The following is a 21,390-nucleotide window of genomic DNA, read 5'->3' as shown; positions in this document are numbered from 1 at the left end:
TAAAATCGAAAAAATCCATTAGGTTATGGGATTTTATTTGGAAGTAGAAAATTAAAAAAAAAAAATGCACACCTTGAGTGTCCACCCAGAGGCTGTCAGCATCCATGATGGAATCATCAATGGTGGTTTCATCTTTGTAATCGTCATAGGTTTCCGTCTTATATTCTGAGAGGGCAACCTCTTCTCTCTCAGGGGAAGCTGGAGCCTCCGGGGAGCCATCCTTGGGTTCTGCCTGGGCTTCGGCTGCCTCTTCTACTTCGAGCTCTTCTTCGGCGTGGGGGGATGGTCTCCTCTCCACCTCAGGCTGCTCTAGGGCTGCAAAACGCACACTGTGGGAACCTGACTCCCCTTCTTCAGTTGTGGTTTGCACTACAGTGATAAAATCATCCTCGATGGTTACCACGGACTCGATGACTCCTTTGTGCTCACCGGCGCAGGTCTCCACAAATTCCTCCCGGACACCTGCGATTCCCAGGTCGGTAATCTGAAGGGTGTCTGAGCGGAAGAGCAGTTTATCATATTCTCCCCGGGCTTCTATCTCTTCTTCTTCACTCTGAGCCTCTGCTGGTTCAGCCCCGATGGCTTTAGGTAATGGCTCAGTGACATCAGAGGGAGTGACAGATATATCTGGGGCCTCTTTGCTTTCTTCTTTTGGCTGCTGAATAAATTCCATCTGGACATCAGCTCTCTCATCTGGGGCTAAATCAGCCTCTGAAACAGCAGGTGCACAAGGTATTTCCACTGACAATTTGATGGCAATCTCATCTTGAATTAGAGAGGATTCTGGGGATGTTTCCTTCTTGCCCTCATCAGCTTTCAAAGACTCCATGGTGAGGCTCTCATGCTCACCACTGGACTCGTAGGACTCTTCTTTGTCCACAGCCTCCTGGTGCACCAAGTCAGGCTTGGCCACCTTCTCCTTGATTTCTGTCTCACTGGTTTTAGTGCCTTCTTTCATGTGGCCAGGATCAACACTCAGAAACATATCTCCCTCCTGAGGTACTGCAGATGAGGGGGTGAGATCCTGTGTAGCTTCGAGTTGAAGTTCTATTGCTTTTCCAGCATCTATGGTCAGTCCTGCAGCCATCTGTCCAAAGTCACTGATTTTAACATCTAATTGACCCTGGTCAGCTTTCTGTGCAATGACATCCAGTTCTGGTTCAGCTTTTTTGGATGGTTCCACCTCAGCTATCTCTGGGACTGAACTAAGACCTGTCTCAGCTTTCTCAGCCGCAGGAGGTGATGTGTCTTTTGATACGGGCAGTTCTTTGGTCGAAGGGTGCTCGTAGGTTACTCCTAATCCAAATGTTTCGACTTTATCACTGGCCTCTTCCGTTGCCTTGGCATGTTCTTTTGCATCAGCATGTTCTTCGCTCTTTTCTAGTACAGTATCCAGCTTATCATTAGCTTTCCTCTCCTGGTCAAACTCCCTACCCAGTACTGATTTGTCACCAGGGATATGTGGGGATACTTCTTTCTCAGCACCAAACTCATCTTTGACTCTGCCGGCAGCTGCCAATTTTACTTCAATCAGCGAAAGGTCTGTGGCTAGATCTCTTCGCATTTTATCATCAGTGCCTTCGTAAAAGGAACCACTCTCCCCTGACAGATTCTCACTGTCTTGAACAGGTGATGGCAGTGGGACAGTGTATTTATTGAACACACAGTAACCCAGGTCTTCCAGCTGACTGTCTGTTTTAACAACGACATGGTTTTCATCAGTCACAGGGGGCAAGCCGGCGCTACTCTCCTCAACCACAGTCTCTGATGGGACTGATTTCCTCCTGGCAACCTCAGCATCTGCACTCACAGAGGCTAATCTTGACCTTGTGCCTGCCAGGTCTAGCATTTCAGGCAGGTCGGGGGCCATGACAGTGCCGTTTTTGTAATAATCTTTGGCTAGGAAAGGTGACTCACACGATGTCTCAACTTGAGCATTTTCCTCTCCGGTAGCTTTTTCTCCCTCTATCTGTTCTTCTTCCTCTTTGCTTTCTACTGGGAAACATGGGGCTTTCTCAAGTGCAGGGGTTGTGGCTGGAAGGTAATCATCCCCTTCGTCCATACTTCCGCTAGTGTTCGTTAGAATATCAGAAGCCAGAGGAGAAAGATCATGTCCCCGACCAAAGTTAAATCCAAGGGCTATGGAATCCAGGCAAGACATGGGCAAATTGATTGACATGCTTCTTTGTTCTATTGCAGACCTTCCACCAAGTCCTAAACTCCTGCTTAATGTCAAGTCGTCCTTATTCTTACTGTGGAGATCCCTTTTCTCCCCATACACTTTTGGATCAATAGTAAACATTCTTTCTTGAGGAGAACTGGGTTCTTCAGGCACCTCAGATGGATAACTCTGTGCAAGAGTGCTATACCCTGCTTCTTGTGCTGGAGCACTGGGCTGGGGTTCTTTACCTGCCTGAAGTCCCTTGTCACCGTTTTTATATGCAGGAGATACGGTATCAAAAGGCTCTTGGGCACTTTCTCTTGTGTCACTTAGTTCATAGTAATCACTGCCTGGCTGGATGCTTTTTGTCACTTCTTCTTTCAAGGCAGATGTTTCAAAATACTTGGACATTCCTGACTTATCTTCATAAAATGGCATGTCAAGCTCAGCTGACGTTTCAGCCCCAACCCCTTCAACCTTATGATCTTTATCAGCAACTTTTTCTTGAAAAAGGTCCTGGGTTGCACTCTGTTCACTTACTGCAGCTGGTTCGGTCATGACTTTCTCCAGTGTCTTGGAGGTCATGGCTGAATCTGTAACTGTTTGCTCCAAACTTACAGGGAATGAGTCCTGTTTTAGTGTATCTGTGGTAGTGTCTTGGCCTTTCTGTTCTTCTTTCGAGAGGGTGTGCTCCACAGAGGGCTGAATTATGCCTGTTTCTTCATCTGTCAGTTTGGGGGGCTCACTCTCTTTTGGCATGGCTTCTTTGTCAGAGATGGTCGTTTTTTCTTCAAGCTTTAGCTGAGACTCCTTTTCAGTAAGTGTAGCTTCCTGTCCACTGAGGGTTGAGATCTCTGTTTTCTGCACACTCTCTTGCTTTATCGCCCCTTTTTCTTCTCCTAATACTTTCTCTGGGACATATTCTTCCACAGTTGGAATGTGGGCATCTTTGGGTAAGGTGATTGCTTCTGAGGCTGGTGCTTCTGCCATTTTGTCAGGTTTATCCTTATGAGGCTCTTCAGCTTTAGAACTATCTTTGGCAGTCACTGGGCCACCGGTTTCTTCCAGAGATTTCTTGTCATCTGGCTGCAATAGGGCAGGGGCAAAGGGTGATGCTTCTGCAACTATTTCATTCTTTATGACATCTAAAGGAAGAGTGAAGCTTCCAGCCTGAAAGGGACTTGGCATGGGAGAATCAAATTGTTTCCCTTCCCATTTGGGGATATCCTCAAACACATCCTTTCCCTTCATGGGTGTTAGGGGGCCAGGTGATATGGGAGCAGCTAAACCCCACTCATCTTTTTTTGCTTCTACTGGCATTTCGATGAACCAGTCCTTTTGCTCTTTTGGAGCTGGGGGCTCTGCAGACAGGTCAATACCAGGCACCACCAGGCTGGGTTCTGTCTTCTGTTTCATGTCTTCCAGCCCGGCACCAAGAGCATGCCCAAACAGGGCGGTGGGTGCTTTTTCTTCTTCTGTGCCTTGCGTGTCCTTTTTATCAGGGGAAGTTTTAGTCATCTCAGGCTGAGAAGCTAAGGCAGCATGTTTAAGGTCTTCACCAGGCTTACTTTGTTCCTCTGACTCCTTTTCCTTCTTGTCCAATGGCTCAGCTGGGGAGGGAGTCAATTCCTGCTGATCATGGAACTCCATCTTCGAGGCTGGAAGTAAACCTGAAGTAATTGGGTTGATTTTTAAACAAATAATAGGCAAGTGCTTTCAGGCAGTAAGCTTAAAATTATATTTTGAAATGACAAATGAATGGTAGGGTAAACAAAACAAAACAAAATGAAACTATGGAACATGCAAGCATGCTACCCATTTAAAAATCAATATGAAAATGTCAGGACTGAGATATATTTGTACTGCTAAAATGGACTCCTGTTGAGAATCTATGCATACAGGAATTGTAGTTAAGTGTGTAGTTTGAATACTCCTTTCTCCTTTATTTGGTCTTTCCTAAATAGTATGTCATGTATATTGTAGTGGAAAAAAATTTCATGTGCCTTCTACAGACAAAAATCATAAATTAAAGAATATTGAATAAGTCAGTAACATTACCGTATAAAAATACATTAAGGACTAACTATGAAAAAGGATGAATGTCTACTGAACTTTTCATTTTTGTTCTCGTTTAAAAATGAACTGGCAGGCCATGGGCAGAGTGCCAATTAATTCATAATAAGTATCAATAGTTTCAATTACCTTGATTTACACATGCCAGGGCCAATTTTTTGAACACTGAAAGGTTACTGACATAATTTTTTAGAGATCATCTGAGATTAAATTTCAGGAATATAAATAAATATTTATGATATTTATCTATAAATATATTTTATATAAATATTTATAATGTAAATAAATATTTGCTATTAACTTTATATGATATGACCTAAAAGTCGACAAATCAATTTGTACCACAAATTCAAAATTCTTAATTCCTAATCATTTTAGTTAACCTACATGACAGATATAAGAAAATCTAAATTATATTGTTAATACTGGGATGTCATGTGAATACACATTTCAGAAAGAGTCAGTTATTATAACATCTTTCTCTCCCTGGTCATGACCTCATTCTCTGGAACATGACTAATGATGAGACACTAAGTAGTATTGGCTTTAAAGATGCTTCCCAGAAATTAAACAACTCTTTTTTCAATTTCGGTTTGTTCACTAACCCGAAAGGTTTTAGAGTCTCACTTTTGTCACAGGTATTTCACTGTGATCTTTAGGGCTAAATGTAATTATCTGGAAAAGATTTGGGGCAAATAAGAAAATTCAGTCATCTCTCGAAGAGCAAGTGTATGGATCATCATTACCTTATATACTTGTGTGTCCTGTTGTAACAATAGAAAAGAAATACTTTATGAACTTCTAATAAAGGTTAGATGAATGAAAACTCAAGAGATATGGTGATGGTCAAAGAGGTTGGCTGCCACGGAGAGGAAATGATATGAGAAGCATCAGCAGGAGCTTTTAAGGAAACCAAACCAGTATTCATCGAAGCATAAAAAATATAGCACACTGCGGTTGCAAACAAAAACAATTCTACCATTTAAGCCTCTATGTGCCAAAATCCAACTCTACGATTTGAAAGAAAAGCATATGAATCGCTGTCTCAAAAATAAAAATAAAAATATACATGTATTAGCAATGTGACTGGCAAACACTTGAGATGAGGGGGCGGACAAAAAGCTCACACAGCATCTTCAGCCTGGCCGCAAAGCGTATCGTATCATGGCAAAGTAAAACCAAGAATCAGCTGCAGCGGTGGAAAACCTAGCTGCCACACAGCACCTGTGCAAGCCACACTCTGCCCGTTAAACCTAAAACAGTGGTCTTGGGACCATGAGAAGACCAAGCAATGGAATAGCATTGGAAAGGCATCAGGTTGGTAAGCTGCCGGAGAGATCATTTGCAACAAAACACATGCAAATCCTAGGAAAGACACACCTTCCCCAGCAGAGGAAGGGATTTTTACTTCTGGAGACACCTCCGAGACCTCTTTTACACTTTTCTCCTGTGGGGCCCCTGCTGGGGCACTCTCTTCAGGAACTATTTGGGCCTCCGCACTAGACTCCACTTGGCCCTCACTGAGGCCCTTGGGTTGGTCTGAGGCCTTGGCAGCCCCGCACTCTTTCCCAGGAAGAGTGGCAGGTTTCTCTTCCTCAGCCATTGTTCCCTCTAGCGTTTCTTCTTCTTAGGGATGAAAAAGATGTTGACATCATGACCACAGAACAATACACAAAATGGCAGAAATATCATTCAAGGAACACTTTCAGCTCCATTATGTTGACCTCACCAGAACCTCTTTTCCCATTTGGATGAGCAAATTAATATTCTAATGCAACGTGCATTATGTATTGCTTGGGAAATTATTATATATAATCTGCTAATAATGATGCCTTTTACACTCTTGATAAAAGACTGTTTTTTTTAAAACTTGAGAGCTGAAAGGGTTTTATTGCTCTATTACCCTTGGTGGAAATGGCAGGAAGTGGCACACGTATAGAAAGCTCGCTGGAAATAAGAGATGATGCTGCTGGACGATGGATGATCATGAAAAGATAGATGCATAGATGTACTGAAAAATACCTTTACATTTGTTAGACACCTGCTGTTTTCTCCAATGCAGTAAGCCCCTACATATGAATTTCTTATTACTTTACTTAAACCATGCAAACTTCAGTAAAGAATCTTTGGGAATTAAAAAAACACCTGGTCTCAAAATGATAGCCACCAACTACCTTAACAGCTTTATCATGGAATCCATCAAAACTATTTTATTTAGTATTTAAAAGCAGAAGTATATACTATTTAAAGCTTCAGACTGTACTTTAATTTGTTTAATATTTTTAAGGCAAATGACTTCCTGATTCAGTTTATTTTACCTTCCTTGCATCACGTGGTATCAGAGAATGGGTAAGCAAAATATTGTGAAAAACAAGGTCCAGGTAAAATGTAATCTTCCCACTTAGAAAAGTCTACCTCTGGGACACAACTGTTACCCTATTGCTGAAACCCTTAAAATACCAATAATGTAGTTCATGTATACTTCTCTTTGATCCTGAATAAGAAAATGTGCATATTACCTATAAAGTCTTATTTCTGCAATTCAAAACAAAACCACCAAGATAACTGAATGGCAACTAAGCTGCCAAAATATCCTCCCTAAAGATGTATACCACATGGAAAAATGTTAACAATTAAAATGTAGACAGCACACTTATGAAGGCCATGAATTGTCGTGTTTATTTGCTTCTCATTTGCACTTCAAATACCAATAAAATAAATCCCATTTTATTCCTTAAGAAATCAGAGGGAGATATATAAGCTGTTTTATAGTTCTCCATATGAAAGATTCTTATGAAATTCTCATGAAACAATTATACGTTATTTAAATGGCCCGGTGAGAAAGACGACAGATGGAAAGGAAAGGAATTTTCTTCTCTTTTCTTTTCCTTTTTTTTTGAGAAATATTAAAATTCTTGGGTGGGGGAGGGGAGAGAAATACTTCATCTATTTCCTCCCATTTAGCACCCAGCCACTTTCATTTTTATCATTTAATTATGTAAGTAACATTTTAAAATTTCAGACTCCAAATTATTATTAAGGCCATTTTTACAATGCATAGAATTAGAGATTTTGATTACAGATGATGAGACTTTTAAAGTCACCTTGTTGTATAAAGTCTAATCAATTTAATCGACATGTTTTCCAAATCTACATAACCTTTTAGCTTTCCCTTTCCTTATTTCCTATAAATCATGTTTATTTCCACTGCACTTGTCCTTTATTCAAAATTTCACATATTTCTCTTAATTCTGGTAAGTTCACGCTATTGGAAGAACTTAGTATGGGTTAGATTTCTCTGTCAGAGTGTCCGAGCCATTGGGGCTCTTTGTTTTCCAAAGCACCCTTGAAGAAGCTTATTATCATGAATGTAGCTGGTAAGCTATGCATTTATTCCCTGTTGCCTTGGAACTATCGGCCCTTACATTAAATGCTGTCTCATATGAAAATAAACTCTTCATGCAAACAAGTCATTTCTCCCTATTTGAGAATAACCTCTTCACCTATGCAAAAAATGTTTTTAGCTCTAATTTTGTTTTCCTTTACAAAACTACCTAATTAGAATGAGATAAATTGCAGCCCACCGCCCACCTTTTTTACTCTCATCACAGCCAGGTATACACTAGGGTCTTCTAGCTTTATGAGGGTGGGATGATGACAAAGGCTGTGGATCAGTTCCTTCACTTTAGCCCAGGTCTGCTGATGTTAGCCAATATTCAGTCACCCGGGGGAGCCTCTCTACTTTCTGTAGAGGATTAAGTGTTTTGGAGAAATACATTCATTTGTAACATTAATTCTGTTCCAAACAGATTCACAATCTTTCCCTTCTAAAGAGCTATTGTATTAACATGGCACTAAAAAGAAGGCTAATTCTATTTAAGTCTGGTCCTAGTAATATTATGTATCCAAAGAGGAAAAATTATATACAGGATCCTCTTCTTCAGTTTGAGTAAGAGGATATATTCTTCCCCCACTGATTTATTTACAGGGAGCAGAAAGGAGTCAAACTTTAATTGAACTCCTTTTGCTCCCTCCGTTTCACTCCCCCATCTTTTTTGCCTTCTTCTCAGAAGCAATGATACAGAAAAAGAAAACACTCACATGCCTCAAATAAGGCTTCTTGTACATGAGGTATTTCGCTAGACATACAAACTATATAGGGACTTCACTTTCATGTGGAAAAAACAGGCTCTTTCCCCTCCCACCCCACATACAACGGTACACTTAGTATGATGCATGTGGTCAAAGCTGCAGGCTGGGGAGGAGGAGCAAAAAGGGACCATGCTTGGTTCACCTTTCTCCTGGCCTAAGTGGGCCTCTGCACTCTGCGCTGGGACACTGGGGAGCACACTAGAGGTAGTCCATTGTGAGCTGAACAAAGGATGCTCATAGTACTCCTCATCGGAATTGCAAGGGTCATCATCAGGCACAGATACCGAGATGGAGGGGGCTAGGAGCCTACGCCTCTCCCCGCTGGTGGCAGGTTCATGGCTGGGGAACCTGTGTAGAGGACCCACTTGATCCTCAGCCCCTTCATCTACAAACAGACACACAGGAAGAAACTGCAGGGAGAACTGGACAAGACAGACACAAGATCAGACGAACGAGACAAACACCTGCACAAGGACACAATGGGCTACAGAACCAGCAGAGCGGGATGGAGGGGAATTAGCAAGACCAAGCTGATGGAGGATGGGAGAGAGTGAATGTTTCATGCTTCAGCAGCCACTGAATTTACACTATGCCTTAGGTAACCTTGCCATTGATTTAATAAATCAAATGCGCTAACACCCTTTACTGCATACATAATAGAAATGGTCTATACATTCCCCTCAAACAAGTCAGAATAACCACAAAAACACTGGAATAGAAACAAAGCATTACAATACAAAAGCAGTATTTGGAAGAAATGTTTTCAAGCAGGTTCTTTTCATGCTTCTGTCAATATTTTTATGAGTTAAAAAAGAAGAAAAGTGTTAGGACCTGATGCTATACAATTATAGAGGAAAACAGTCCTGTTTGAAGCACAACCTTAATTATCTAGGATGCTCACATAGTTAGCACTTTGGTTAATTTAATTTTTTGTTAATGACTTTCACCAGAAAGCCATTTTTAATTCCAATCCAGTTGAGAAAAATCTGTAGTGTATTATTCTTTCCTGTCTTGCTAAGGAGAGCACAGTGGCATAGCTCCTTAGATCTTTCTTTGGATGCCAAATCCTAGTGGTGTCCCTTCTAACACTGCTTCTCATTTGCGTGACTGTGAAGGTAGACGGTTTTAAGAAAGTCCCTAATAATATAAATCATTTCCTTTTCTTTTTCTTCTGAAAGCGTAAAAGTGATATAATTAGCTGAGAAGTTCCACAGAGCTGGATTCAGATTCACCAAGACTTTATTCTATGTGATTTCATTTGCACCTCTGGCTCTTGGCTGTCTTTATATTTTAAACCCTCATTGCATATTTCTCATTGAAATGCTAAAAGAACTGCTCTCACTTCTATCCTTTCCAGTGTCTTGGCTTAGAAATCAGCCTTATTTAAATATATGTCCTTAAAAACACAAGTGTAGGTTAGTCTGCTCGCACTTGGATTCTGGTATATTTCGTGAGCTTTAAGGATGATGACAGCAAACAATATTCAGTTTCTGATGTGGTATGCACACTACATCTCAGGCCTACATGACAGGTTACTGAACTTGCTAATCACTATTTGTTTACTTATAGAGAGAAATAAGTTTTAAATTTCATAACTTTCAATAATAAGAATGATTAAGATTTACTGAAAGTCTGTGTATCTATCTGTATAATTTTTATTTCTATCAAAACTTAAGCAGATGGATTAGAGCATTTATTTGAAAATGCACTGTATTTTTAGGGCAGTAACTAATTTTCAGCAACAAAGTCCTGCCAACTGGAAATAAATCTGAAATCATAAGGATACTAAAATAACATTTTATTTTATTTTTTTTTTTTCAACGTTTATTTATTTTTGGGACAGAGAGAGACAGAGCATGAACGGGGGAGGGGCAGAGAGAGAGGGAGACACAGAATCGGAAACAGGCTCCAGGCTCCGAGCCGTCAGCCCAGAGCCTGACGCGGGGCTCAAACTCACAGACCGTGAGATCGTGACCTGGCTGAAGTCGGACGCTTAACCGACTGCGCCACCCAGGCGCCCCACTAAAATAACATTTTATAGAGGGAATGCTTTTAATCTTTTGAGCACATTATTTACTGATTGTTCCATGTTATATTTTTTGGGGCTGGGTGCTCAGAACTTTCTCAGCCATGATGCTTATTATATCAGGGGGTAGCAGAAGACTAAAATTACATTTGATATTCTTAGTTCAACTCGGCACGATTTCTCAGCTGAGCAGATAATTGACTGAGATAATTGGCCTACAACACTGGCTGAATCATAAGCCCTGGGCTTGTCACATGTCCTAGCCATTCATATTTCCTCCAGGACTCCTTAAGGCTCTAAACACCTCATGTACGCAAGTTACTTCTAAAACTTCCAATATGCTCAATAGATTGCATGGACTATCAATAAGTGAAAATGGCATATTTGTCTCTCTGCTTTTCAACGTTTTCTGGGGAGTAGGGGTTAACTATAATGTAAAATGAAAGAATTTAAAGCTGAGAGCTGGTAGTTTAAAGGCAATACTCCTTGAATGCATTAGCCTTTTGAAGATTTTGATCTCCTCTTTCTTGTTGCCATTGCTTGTTTTCGAAAGTGCCAAAATGTGAAAACAGTACAGAGTCTTGCTTCAGATCTGTAACATTTCAAAGAAACAGTATTTTCTATTCTGAAAACTTTGACTTGAAACAGATAACAACAAAAACAGCAAAAAACTTTAAGGACTGCAGTGAAAAGGAGCTTCTCTGTAGTATTTGTATGGCCAGGCAACTCCAAAAAGAATGAATGTCTGGCAAAGTTCAGTCTTGGTACTATTAGCTGTAGGTGCTCCAAGTCTCTGTTTCGGACCTATGAGCCTCAAGTCCATCTACAAGTTGCAGAGATGTGCTAGGGAAGTTATACTAAGAGGACCATGGCTAGCTAAGACCAACCAGTGTGCTTGGTTCCAACAATAATGATAAAAGAAATAGACCTTATTTGCTATGGAATCGTGAATGGCAGGTGTTCTTGGTTCACACCCAGTGGAGGTGGGATACATACTAATTATAAGTAAATGAATTATTTATTTTGGTATGGTTTCAAAAAAAAAAAAAAGGAAATTGGTCCAGGAGCTTAAACAAAAAAAAACCCTCATTGGAAGATCACTTCCATTTCTTAGCCCTACATTAAGAACCAAGAATGGTTTTAGGGACACAGTGGGCTATGACTGCAGGGACTGAGATTTGGATTGCAATCCTGAATTACTAGCCATGACATCCAGGGGCAAAAAGTGGAAGTGAATATATCTATCTCTGTGGGCTGCTGGGAGGATTAAATGAGGAGATGTCTGAGAAAATGCCAAGTGTGATGCTGGACTCCATGTATGTTAGCATCTTTGTCTTCGATATACTCAACTTGTCATGTACCTGTGCTTTCCATTCATTTGATACACCAAGGCCAGACTTGAGAGATTTATAAAAAGTAAATTCATCTCATAAGTTAGTTTTGTCGTTTATGGTCAGGATTGAATGTTTCCTTTTACTAAAAGTACACCTGTTTTGGGAGAGGGACTCTGCTTTCACCATGAAATATTCTATTTCATTTGATAATGTGATATTTCAAAGGATATGGTTACCTGATGAATCTTGGACTTTTACATAGTTTTGTTGCATAATGATAATATTCAGAAATGAAGCTTACCTGATTTCAGTGGAGGAGTACATCTCCCTGATTTGTTTTCGTACATTTTTTTTTTTTTAAAGCATTGGAAACTCTATATTGAGTTAAAGTAAGATTGGCCACATAAAACCCAGCCTTGGTCTGTCTGTACCCTTTGGTACAAATGAGAAGTCACTTTGTAATAGACACGGAGTCTCTTGGGGTATCAGTGACTTCGTGATTTTGCCTGTCCTGGCATCGCGGCTTCTGTCCCACCACCTGGGGCAATTGGCTCTACTTACATTGTTCTCCACTATCTCTAAGCCCTTTCCATTCTGCAAGCTTTTGCTGCCCAGAGTGAGTTGGAAGGAAAAATACTTTCAGATTAGCAACGATAACTTTACGACATCACTGACACAGGAAAACACCACCCTAGGATTCTGGAGCAAACCTAAGAGGGCAGAAAGTTTCCTGGTTCTATTTTCAGATGATTCCATTGTTCTTGCACAGGCTTCCAAATTCTAACAGTTCAGTCCAAATGACAACTATTATGGTTAGGCCAAAAAGAAAAAGGAGATTAATCTGAAAACATGACAACTAGTGCAGTATTAATTGATTCACTGTACCTGAGTTTCCTTTTAAGTGTGCTACTGATCTATTTTTGCCATCAAAATCCCTTTGTTTCCCCAAATAAGCACACATTCTGAGAATTATTATTACATCAATTATAATAAATGAATATTCATAACTTACAGTAATTAACATCTTAAATTATTTTTGGTGGAAGCGTTCATGCTTCCCCTTTGGGAAAGAACAGACTTAAAAACCTTTGATAACATAAAAATAATCACATCCTCAAAAACATTGAATTACTCAATTTAATCTAAGAGCTCTCTTACATTTGTATAAATGAATTGGCAGTCACATGCCTTTAGATTAAAGTTTCCTTGAGGGTGTGTTGAGGTAGGTAAAAAAAAAATCTTGCAGATGAAAAACCCACATACTCCTTTTCCACCCAACCTGCTATGAGCTATACATTAATAGAATTTTTCCCAGGTCTTTGCAAACCAATTGGTTTGAAAAACTGAAGAGTTGAATCCTGTCTTGTAACTTTTCACTATTTATTTTCTGATAAACAAAACCTAAAAAAAAATTATACATGCTTTCAGGGTGGCCTAAAATCAGACATGGCAAGTAGAATTACCTAGACCCATACCTTTCACATATATAAGAATATTACTTGATCTTTTAAATTAATGAGGTAGAGTTTATAATGGACATATATTTTTTTCATAGAAGTAAAAAATGGTTATCCTTTGAAAAGCAAATCATTAGGCCTTCATAGAGTTTAATGCTTTCTTTTGAAAAAATAAAAAGTAATAATTCAATAAAAATACAAGTTTGGTTTGAAAAATGTTAAGGATAAAATATCTTGGATCATCTTCAATAGGAAGTAAATTGAAAATTTCCCCAAATATACTCAAAACAACTTGGGGAAAGCAATCTCGAAATATAAGGAAATAGTTACTCTGGAAAGTGTATCAAAATATGAAAACGATTCTATGACTTATGACTTATTTATATTTTCATTATATGCACGATAGCACCAATCAGAAAGCAGATTGGGTGAATTCCCAGGCGGATAGACGGATCCTACTACCCTTTCCGCTCCAACTCCCATATAAGAGTAAGAAGAGTAAATTACTAGCTTTCCAGCCGATTTTGGAGTGAACATCATACCCAAGTGACCATCTTGAGTTAAGAAGATTCTCTGATACTTGAAAGGCTTTAAGTAGAGGCTCAGAAACATTTTCAATGGCCTGAGGGAAGTACAGCTGTCATGGAAAGTTCTCCAGCGCATCCCCAGTGAAATCCAGGCTCATGAACCAAGTTGGCTACTGCTGACTCTTCAACTCCTTCAGTACTCAACCCCTTTCTCACTACCCAGTAGCCATGCGAAGTCTTTAGTTGCTAGAACACTTCATGTTCTTGTCCACCTGAGTTCCGCTGCATGTCCTGGTCTCTCCACCCCAAATGCCCTTTTCCCTGCATCTTTGCTTGACCAACTCTTCCTCATGCTTTTGAGCTCAGCTCCTTAACTGTCTTCTCACCATCCAGTAAAACAAGATTTCCCTTGTTCTATCTTAAAGCTCTATTCTTTTCCTTCCTAGTGCTAATCCAACTTGAAATTATTTGTAAGCTTATTTATTGGATTGCTGTTCTCCACCAGACTCTGTGCTCCTTACAAGCAGGGATCACGTCTGTTTTGCCCACTAGTGTATACTTAGAATTTAAAGAGTGCTGGGAACACTGTAGGTGCTCTGCAAATATGTGTCAATGAATGGATGAAAATAAGGACAAAAAAATCTTTCAAATCTATAAAGGAAAAGATCAAATCACATTTTCAGGAAATTGACTAATAATCCCGATTATATCCACTAATTATAGTCCCCAAATTTTCTTTTATTCTTTAGAATAATTTAGCTCAGTTAATGCTATTTCAGGCAGTAAATTAGAAAAAGGCCTCAATTTAAGAAAGAAAAACCTCATTAAAAGAAGTTTAGGTTTATAAATCTGTGATGATAAATAAATTATGTTTATTGATAGTTTACAGTTCTGTAACTTGGAAAATCTGTATTGAGGAACTCAAAGAATATTTTAAATGAACCTAATTATAAATTATAAAAAAATGACTCTTTTGTGACATTGTTCAATTTTTAACCCAGTAAAATAATTGCTAAAAGGACAACAAAACGAAAATAAATAAAACAGTAAGTGAATAAAATGGAATAGCTTTAAAATTCTGATTTTGCTATATGAAAACTAAATTATATTGAAACAAAACTTTAGCTATCGCTCTTCTCTGTCTTTGCCTGTAACTCAAACAATACACAAAAGTTAACTGATCTAAGTCAGAAAACCAGTAATAGTTTGCTTTTCAGTAGTGCCTCTCAGCTCAGATTTTGAATGAATATTCTTCAAAGGCATCCCTCTGTTTTATTGGAACTGAAAAGCTGACATAGCATTTTATGTTGAATAAAACATAAATATATTCATAGACAATAACAGGTCTCAGCAGGAAAGAAGCCATGATCTCCGCTTCCAGTTCACTGCTCTCAATATCAAATTCATTCATTGACTTCTTCATTTATTCATTAATATTTATTGAGAGTTTGCTATGGGCCAGGCCCTAGGGAAGTCCTTGGCAGCACAATAGTGAGCAAAACAGAGACAATTTCAGACAACACTTCCTTATAATTTCACCAATAAATTTATTTTTGTTCAGTCACTTATAAGATAGGATTGTATCTTCTCTGCCAAAACATTTTACATTAATTAAGTGAACTGGTTCTCTGTAGCTATTTGAGCAATTTAAACAGAGTTACCTTCTCCTGGATCAAGGTGATTTTTCCTTTTCTTATTTACCATATTCCTCTACTTCTGATTTTGTATAGATAAATGATTATACATTTATGTAGAGTCTTTGTTTCTTCTTGACTGTTTGAAACAGACAGCTCTCAGCTGGGTCATGTACTAACCTATACTGAAGTCCACTGCTTATGGATTGATGTCCATTTACACTTTACCAGAAGACAAACCTCAAAAAGTCCAATAGGCCTTACCTTCCTCCACTGTGACAGTCTGTTCTGAGGCTGGTGACGGAGGTGGAGAAGGAGGCAGATTAGGTGTCTCTTCAGCTGCTAAAGAGCAAACAGTGGAAAAACGAGATACAGCAATTAATCCTGCTCGGTCAGTAGATGGGTAACAGCTCTGCCATCTCTAAAAAGGCCACTCCACGAAATTTAGGAAAAGATTCAATAGTAAGTTGCGCTTGACTTATTTTTTGTCCCATTACCTGATTCACATATTTTAAAGAACCTAAAAAGAAAGAAAAGCATTTAATATTTTAAAAAATTCATTTTGTCTTCCCTCTAAAGAATGGATTACTGATGCCTGCTAAAGTTCTATCATTAATCCCATTAATTTGTGTCTGCTTGTTTGATTAATATAATATTTTATTCTGGCCCTAATCTACTGTATTCAAACGCACAGGCAAGCACTGTAGTTTGGATTTAGCTTGGCTGACTGAAAAAAAATTAGAACTCTATATTGTTTAAATTTTTGATCTGGAAACATATGTAACCTTCGTCATTCACAGTATTATAGGTGATGTATTTTTTTAAACAACACTTTGTCCACTGAGTCTAATGTCAAAATGCATCTTCTGTTATGTATTCTCAGAAAAGAAAAAATGAAGCTATCAGAGCCTGAGGCAACCTTCAGACGGAAACCATGCACTAGTGGGAGCTGAGTACTCTTCTGGCCTGGGCATTATACATAGAGAGCCAAACAGAAAGGTTCTAAAAGATGTTAACACCACAGTTAACTCTACTTCTTTTCAAGACTCTTGCCTTCTTTATGACTACTCCTATGAAGGTGAGAAATTGCAAAAGGAAATGTTTATCATCAAGGCCAGCAGGAAAATCTATCTTAAAGAGCATCTGTTTTCCCCTCTCCTAAATCAGTTACTAGTTGGAGCTTTGGGGTCACAGGCAACTTCTTAACCCCTTGACCCATAGGTTTCTATATAACACATTTTCTGGTTTCGATTTTTATTTTAATTAATTAATTAATTAATTAATTAATTTTTAAATGTTTGTTTGAGACAGAGCGCAAGTAGGGGAGGGGCCGAGAGACAGGGAGACACAGAATCTGAAGCAGGCTCCAGGCTCTGAGGTGTCAGCACAGAGCCTGACGCAGGGCTCAAACTCATGAACCGTGAGATCATGACCTGAGCTGAAGTTGGACACTTAACCGACTCAGCCACCCAGGCTCCCCTCAAGTTTCAGATTTAAAAAAAAAAAAATGGGTGGGGGTCTTCTCTTTAAGGAATAGAAGTGAACCACAAGCAGAAGGTCAATGCTTTGAGTAATATACTTTCCCTCCTGTTTTAAGAGAAAAATAAACCTTTATAATCAAAGAACATTCTACTACAAATAATGAGTATTGATTATTCTGGGAGAGCAGAATTTTAATTGCTTAATTTTTTGAGTTGCTCAAATTGCTTAAAGGGGTACTGACCAGAAAATCAAATATTAAGGGTACATGAGACATGCGTTGGATATGTACTATTTTTTAGGCTTTAAAATTATACCTTTCTGTGGGTTAGTTATATGTTCCTGTGAAATAGACATATGTTGAACCTAAGAGTTTTCTTTTTTGTGTCTTTGCATGTATATACACCTACATCTATCTATCTATCTATCTACCTACCTACCATGTATCTATCATTTATCTCTCTTGTATCTATCTATCTATCTATCTATCTATCTATCTATCTACCTACCTATCTATCTACCTACCTATCTACCTATCTACCATGTATCTATCATCTATCTATCTATCTATCTATCTATCTATCTATCTATCTATCTGCCATCTATTTAGAGAAGAGTCAGCAAGCCTTTGGCTGAGAGTGTTTTCTTTGGCAAACACCATTACATTACTTGTTTGGCTATGGAGGGCATCTGACTTGTGACCAAGGGAGAGAGCAATGCTATCTAGTGCCCTTAGATGAACCAAGTGAAGACCATACTGGGATACAAAGTCACTCATGATTCTAACAAAGCCCTGACTGTAGGTTTTCTATAGCTGGTTCAGGGAGACTGAAATAAGACTAGACAATCATTCGCCAAAATCCATAAAGGGAAATAATCATTTCTAATTAAAGTTTTAACACATTTTCTATACAAGTGGGTGTCGTGACATCAATATGCATTGGCTTTATTTTTATAGTAAGTATCTCCAGTGGTCTAGAAATGAAAATTTAAAAACGATTTAGGGGCAAAGTCTAACTATAAGCTTATTACCCTAAAGACTGTCCAAATACCACAAATGAGCCTGGGGAGAAAGTGAAAACAGGTGCCAGCGCCTCCCAACAGAGGTGTTTGATGAATGTTATATGTAAGGATGAAGTATGAAGTAGGGCCTTCCTTTGAACATGAAGACTTGGTCCTGTGATCAGGGCACAGCAGGCATAGCCCCTGACCGAGGGTTCTTTCCCATTTACCTAAAGGCAGAGCTGCAGGCTGGACTTTATGTTCAGCTTCTTTCTCTTGTTCACCTTTCAGGACTGCTACAGCCTCAGCCGTGACTACTTGAACGATCCTTGCAGACACCTCCTCTGTAATACACAGTAACGAAAGAAAAGAAAGTAATGAGACGTCCAAAACAGGCAGCAAAGGGGAAAAGTAAGGAAACAATATGGTTGATTAAGACTTTATTTTCTATCCCCCCCCAAAATAAGTACGATAGAATTTATTAAATTGTAGATAAAACACAAATACATATATTGTAATCAAAAAAAGAAAAAAGAATAAAGAGAAAAAAAGGGTTTGGCATTCTGGGAGCTATGCAAAATGAACACAGAATAAAAAAAAATAATTAATTTGGATGGCAATTTGTTTTTAAAAGCTGTTCATGCAAACAGAAACAAAGTTTTTGTACCAAGTAACACAAATTCAGAGAAGAGAAGATTCATCTTGGGCTTAATATAAAATGTTTTGTGGTTTTCCAGAAAACTTTCTTTGCAATAGTTTCTATGCCGATTTGCAGACATACCATGATTTAAAACCTAAAAATGAGGCCTCAGAATGTGAATTTGTGATCAAACAGCATTATTCAGGATAAGTATAAACAATACTGATTAAGAAAATCCTGGGAAGATAAAATTTGAATGAAACACATGGAAACGATATATCAGATGGTCTCTTTCTAAAGAGCTACTACTTTTTGAGACAGCAGAAGTTTTAAAGATTTTTAAGGCCATATGATATATACTCACCTCGTCAGGACAATAGTTTCACTCAACAAGATGGGGTTAAGGGGGGGTTCATCATTAAAATAACCGGTTTGTAAAATGCCAGATAGCTAGGTTTTGGGCTCAAGTGGGACCTCCTGGAGCATATCCCAGTGCTAATTTTATATAACCAAGTCAGATAAATATTCAAGAAACAACGTTCTGTATATCATCAACTAAAAATGAAAGAAGTAGCAAATAATCCCATGTACCGCCCTTACAGAAACAAGTTGTACTACACAAGGAGGGTGGGGCAGTGGGATTTGTTCTCGTTATGTTAGCTTTCAGAATAAATCCCTACTTTGACTTTTCTATGATCAGAATTTGCACATTTACAAGCAGGTTGATAGAGGGCAGTGGGAATCCTATTTTTTCCTGGTTCATTTAGATTTAGCCTTCTCTGGAAAGCCTTCCTTACCCCACCCAGGATGACAGAGTATAGTGCTTGAAACCCAGCTTTTGGGGTGAGCAATCCACTTGCATAGGATTTATCTGAATTTTAAAAGCTAGATCACCTTATTGAGTATATTTGCCATCACATATCTAACTTCCTGATTTTTAAATAGCCACTTGACACTATAGCCTACATACAGTCTTGATGCACTGTAGAAACACCCTTATCTAGACCGGGTAGCAGTCACAGGAATAGAAGCAGCTTTTTAAAAATATGGTGCTATGTGCCAAGCACTCTGCTAAAGTGTTTGCCCTCATTATTTCAATGAGTGATTTACTATTGTTACTTCCATGTTTCAGATGAGGAAACAGACGACTAACAGGCCAGAGAATTAGACATTCTCACTATAAATATCATACTTAGAAAACCCACTTTCAAATAATTGGGATCTTGTAAAATGCCTCAGGTACTATAACTAAACTAAATGTGATGTAATATTTCTTTTATGCTTGAAATACAATTTTAGGAAGCTGGAGACCTCATTCAAACTTTAAGTTTTCAAAGAGCAAGTACTGACAGACTACTTAAAATTATTTCTGAAGAAGTTTTAATTTCTAAACAAGGCTCCAGCAAATTTGTCTCATATATTTATGTACTCAGTACTTTTCATAAAACATTTTTTTTACACGACACATTTTATACTCTCAATTTAGCTTAAACTAAGAAGGATCTTCTCTTAATATTGCAAAAAATGTAAAGAATAATTATGATTTCAAACTAATAAGATACAGCTCATTCTTGTAAGGTGGTTTTATCCTATGCAATTTAATTCACAGCACCACAGCTGTAGAGCTAAAAGGGCTTGAAGAGTAGATTGTATCTATATTCTCTCATTTTGTAGATGAGGAAATATAGGCTAGGCATGGTTATGAGAGTTGCTCAAGTTCACACAGTCAATGGAGGCAAACTGAAATTAGAACCCAGATTCCCTGACTATTATGCTGTTCTTTGTCTCAAGCAGAAAAACAGCAGAAGGAATAATGAGAAAATAACCATAAACTTCCCTAACAGTCATGTGAGAATGCCCAGTGGAAATACATAAATTCTTCTAAAGGTATGAACTAAGGTAACATTCACTCTCAGACCTGCTCCTCTACCTAAAGTACAAAACTGCTATTCCTGAATGTATTCTGAGACTATGAAACAAGTAATTGACCACAACTGAGCAATAACTACGTATCCGCACATCTATGTATGTATGCACGTATGTATCCATCTATCTGTCCTCTCTATTAGCCATCTACCTGCCTACCTATATCTCTTGTAGATAAAGTTGAATAGTGTAATAGATAACTTACCTCACTTCCATATAATCATTTTCAATAAAATTCAGACATTTAAAATCAATAAAATGATTTTCAGTACTTCTAGAACCTCAGTGTTTCATAGGAAATTCAGTGTAATGGAGAGGTGGGGCAAACACAGAGGAAACTGGGACATATATGAAACCCATGTATCTTATGGATCATTCCTGCATACCCTGGTGGCATTTACACCAGTATAGTATCTCCTATGGCACTTAGTACATCTTGCATGGAATTGTGCTGGTACACATGCCTTATCTCCCTCGCTTTGTAGAGTTTCCCAAGTCAAGGACTTTCTCTTTATCACTGTTGCAGTCCTTGAAGCTCCTCTCATTGATGTTTACTCAGACTGGATGCCTAACAAAGTTTTTTGAAAGTATGAAAAGTTAACATGAAAGGTTTTGTTCATGCTATTTACACAAGCTTAGTAATAATCCATGCTCGTTATTATATTTACTAACTTAAACCTCCCCAAATTAATTATTTACTGAGTTCTTGTTTAAGTTTTGATGTATTTCGAAACAGTATTTCTTAAGTGAGCATTCCAGATTCTTGTATAACTACTGATGAATTTTCCAGAGTCTGCAAACACTTAACATGAATAAAATTTCTTAATTTGGAAAAATAATCCAATAAAAGTAATAAAAAGTATCTATTGGTTTGTGTGAACAAATTATAACTGAGCAATGCCACATTATTTGTCTTTTTTGTTTGGAATTGCATTTAGAATAATTGTGACACCATAGACAATTAGTTTACCTGTTGTGG

General features: G+C 38.4%; 1 protein-coding gene across 29 annotated transcripts in view; it reads right to left on the bottom strand.

The window, feature by feature from the left end:
* Nucleotides 1–21,390, bottom strand: part of MAP2 (microtubule associated protein 2) — a 285,416-nt gene that overhangs the window by 36,003 nt on the left and 228,023 nt on the right. For 12 of the 29 annotated variants that reach the window (XM_030325882.1, XM_030325881.1, XM_030325892.1 and 9 more), the window contains 4 exons: nt 18,076–18,189; nt 15,629–15,706; nt 5,615–5,860; nt 73–3,831 (listed from right to left, as the gene is read on the bottom strand). In XM_030325882.1, coding sequence (XP_030181742.1) covers nt 73–3,831; nt 5,615–5,860; nt 15,629–15,706; nt 18,076–18,189 — 4,197 coding nt within the window. The remainder of the gene's footprint in view (nt 1–72; nt 3,832–5,614; nt 5,861–15,628; nt 15,707–18,075; nt 18,190–21,390) is intronic. The other 17 variants (XM_030325894.1, XM_030325896.1, XM_030325897.1 and 14 more) reach the window with 7 other exon arrangements.

Source organism: Lynx canadensis, chromosome C1, assembly GCF_007474595.2.
Source record: "Lynx canadensis isolate LIC74 chromosome C1, mLynCan4.pri.v2, whole genome shotgun sequence".
NCBI classification, from domain to species: Eukaryota; Metazoa; Chordata; class Mammalia; order Carnivora; family Felidae; genus Lynx; species Lynx canadensis.
This window is presented reverse-complemented; position numbering and strand designations above follow the sequence as displayed.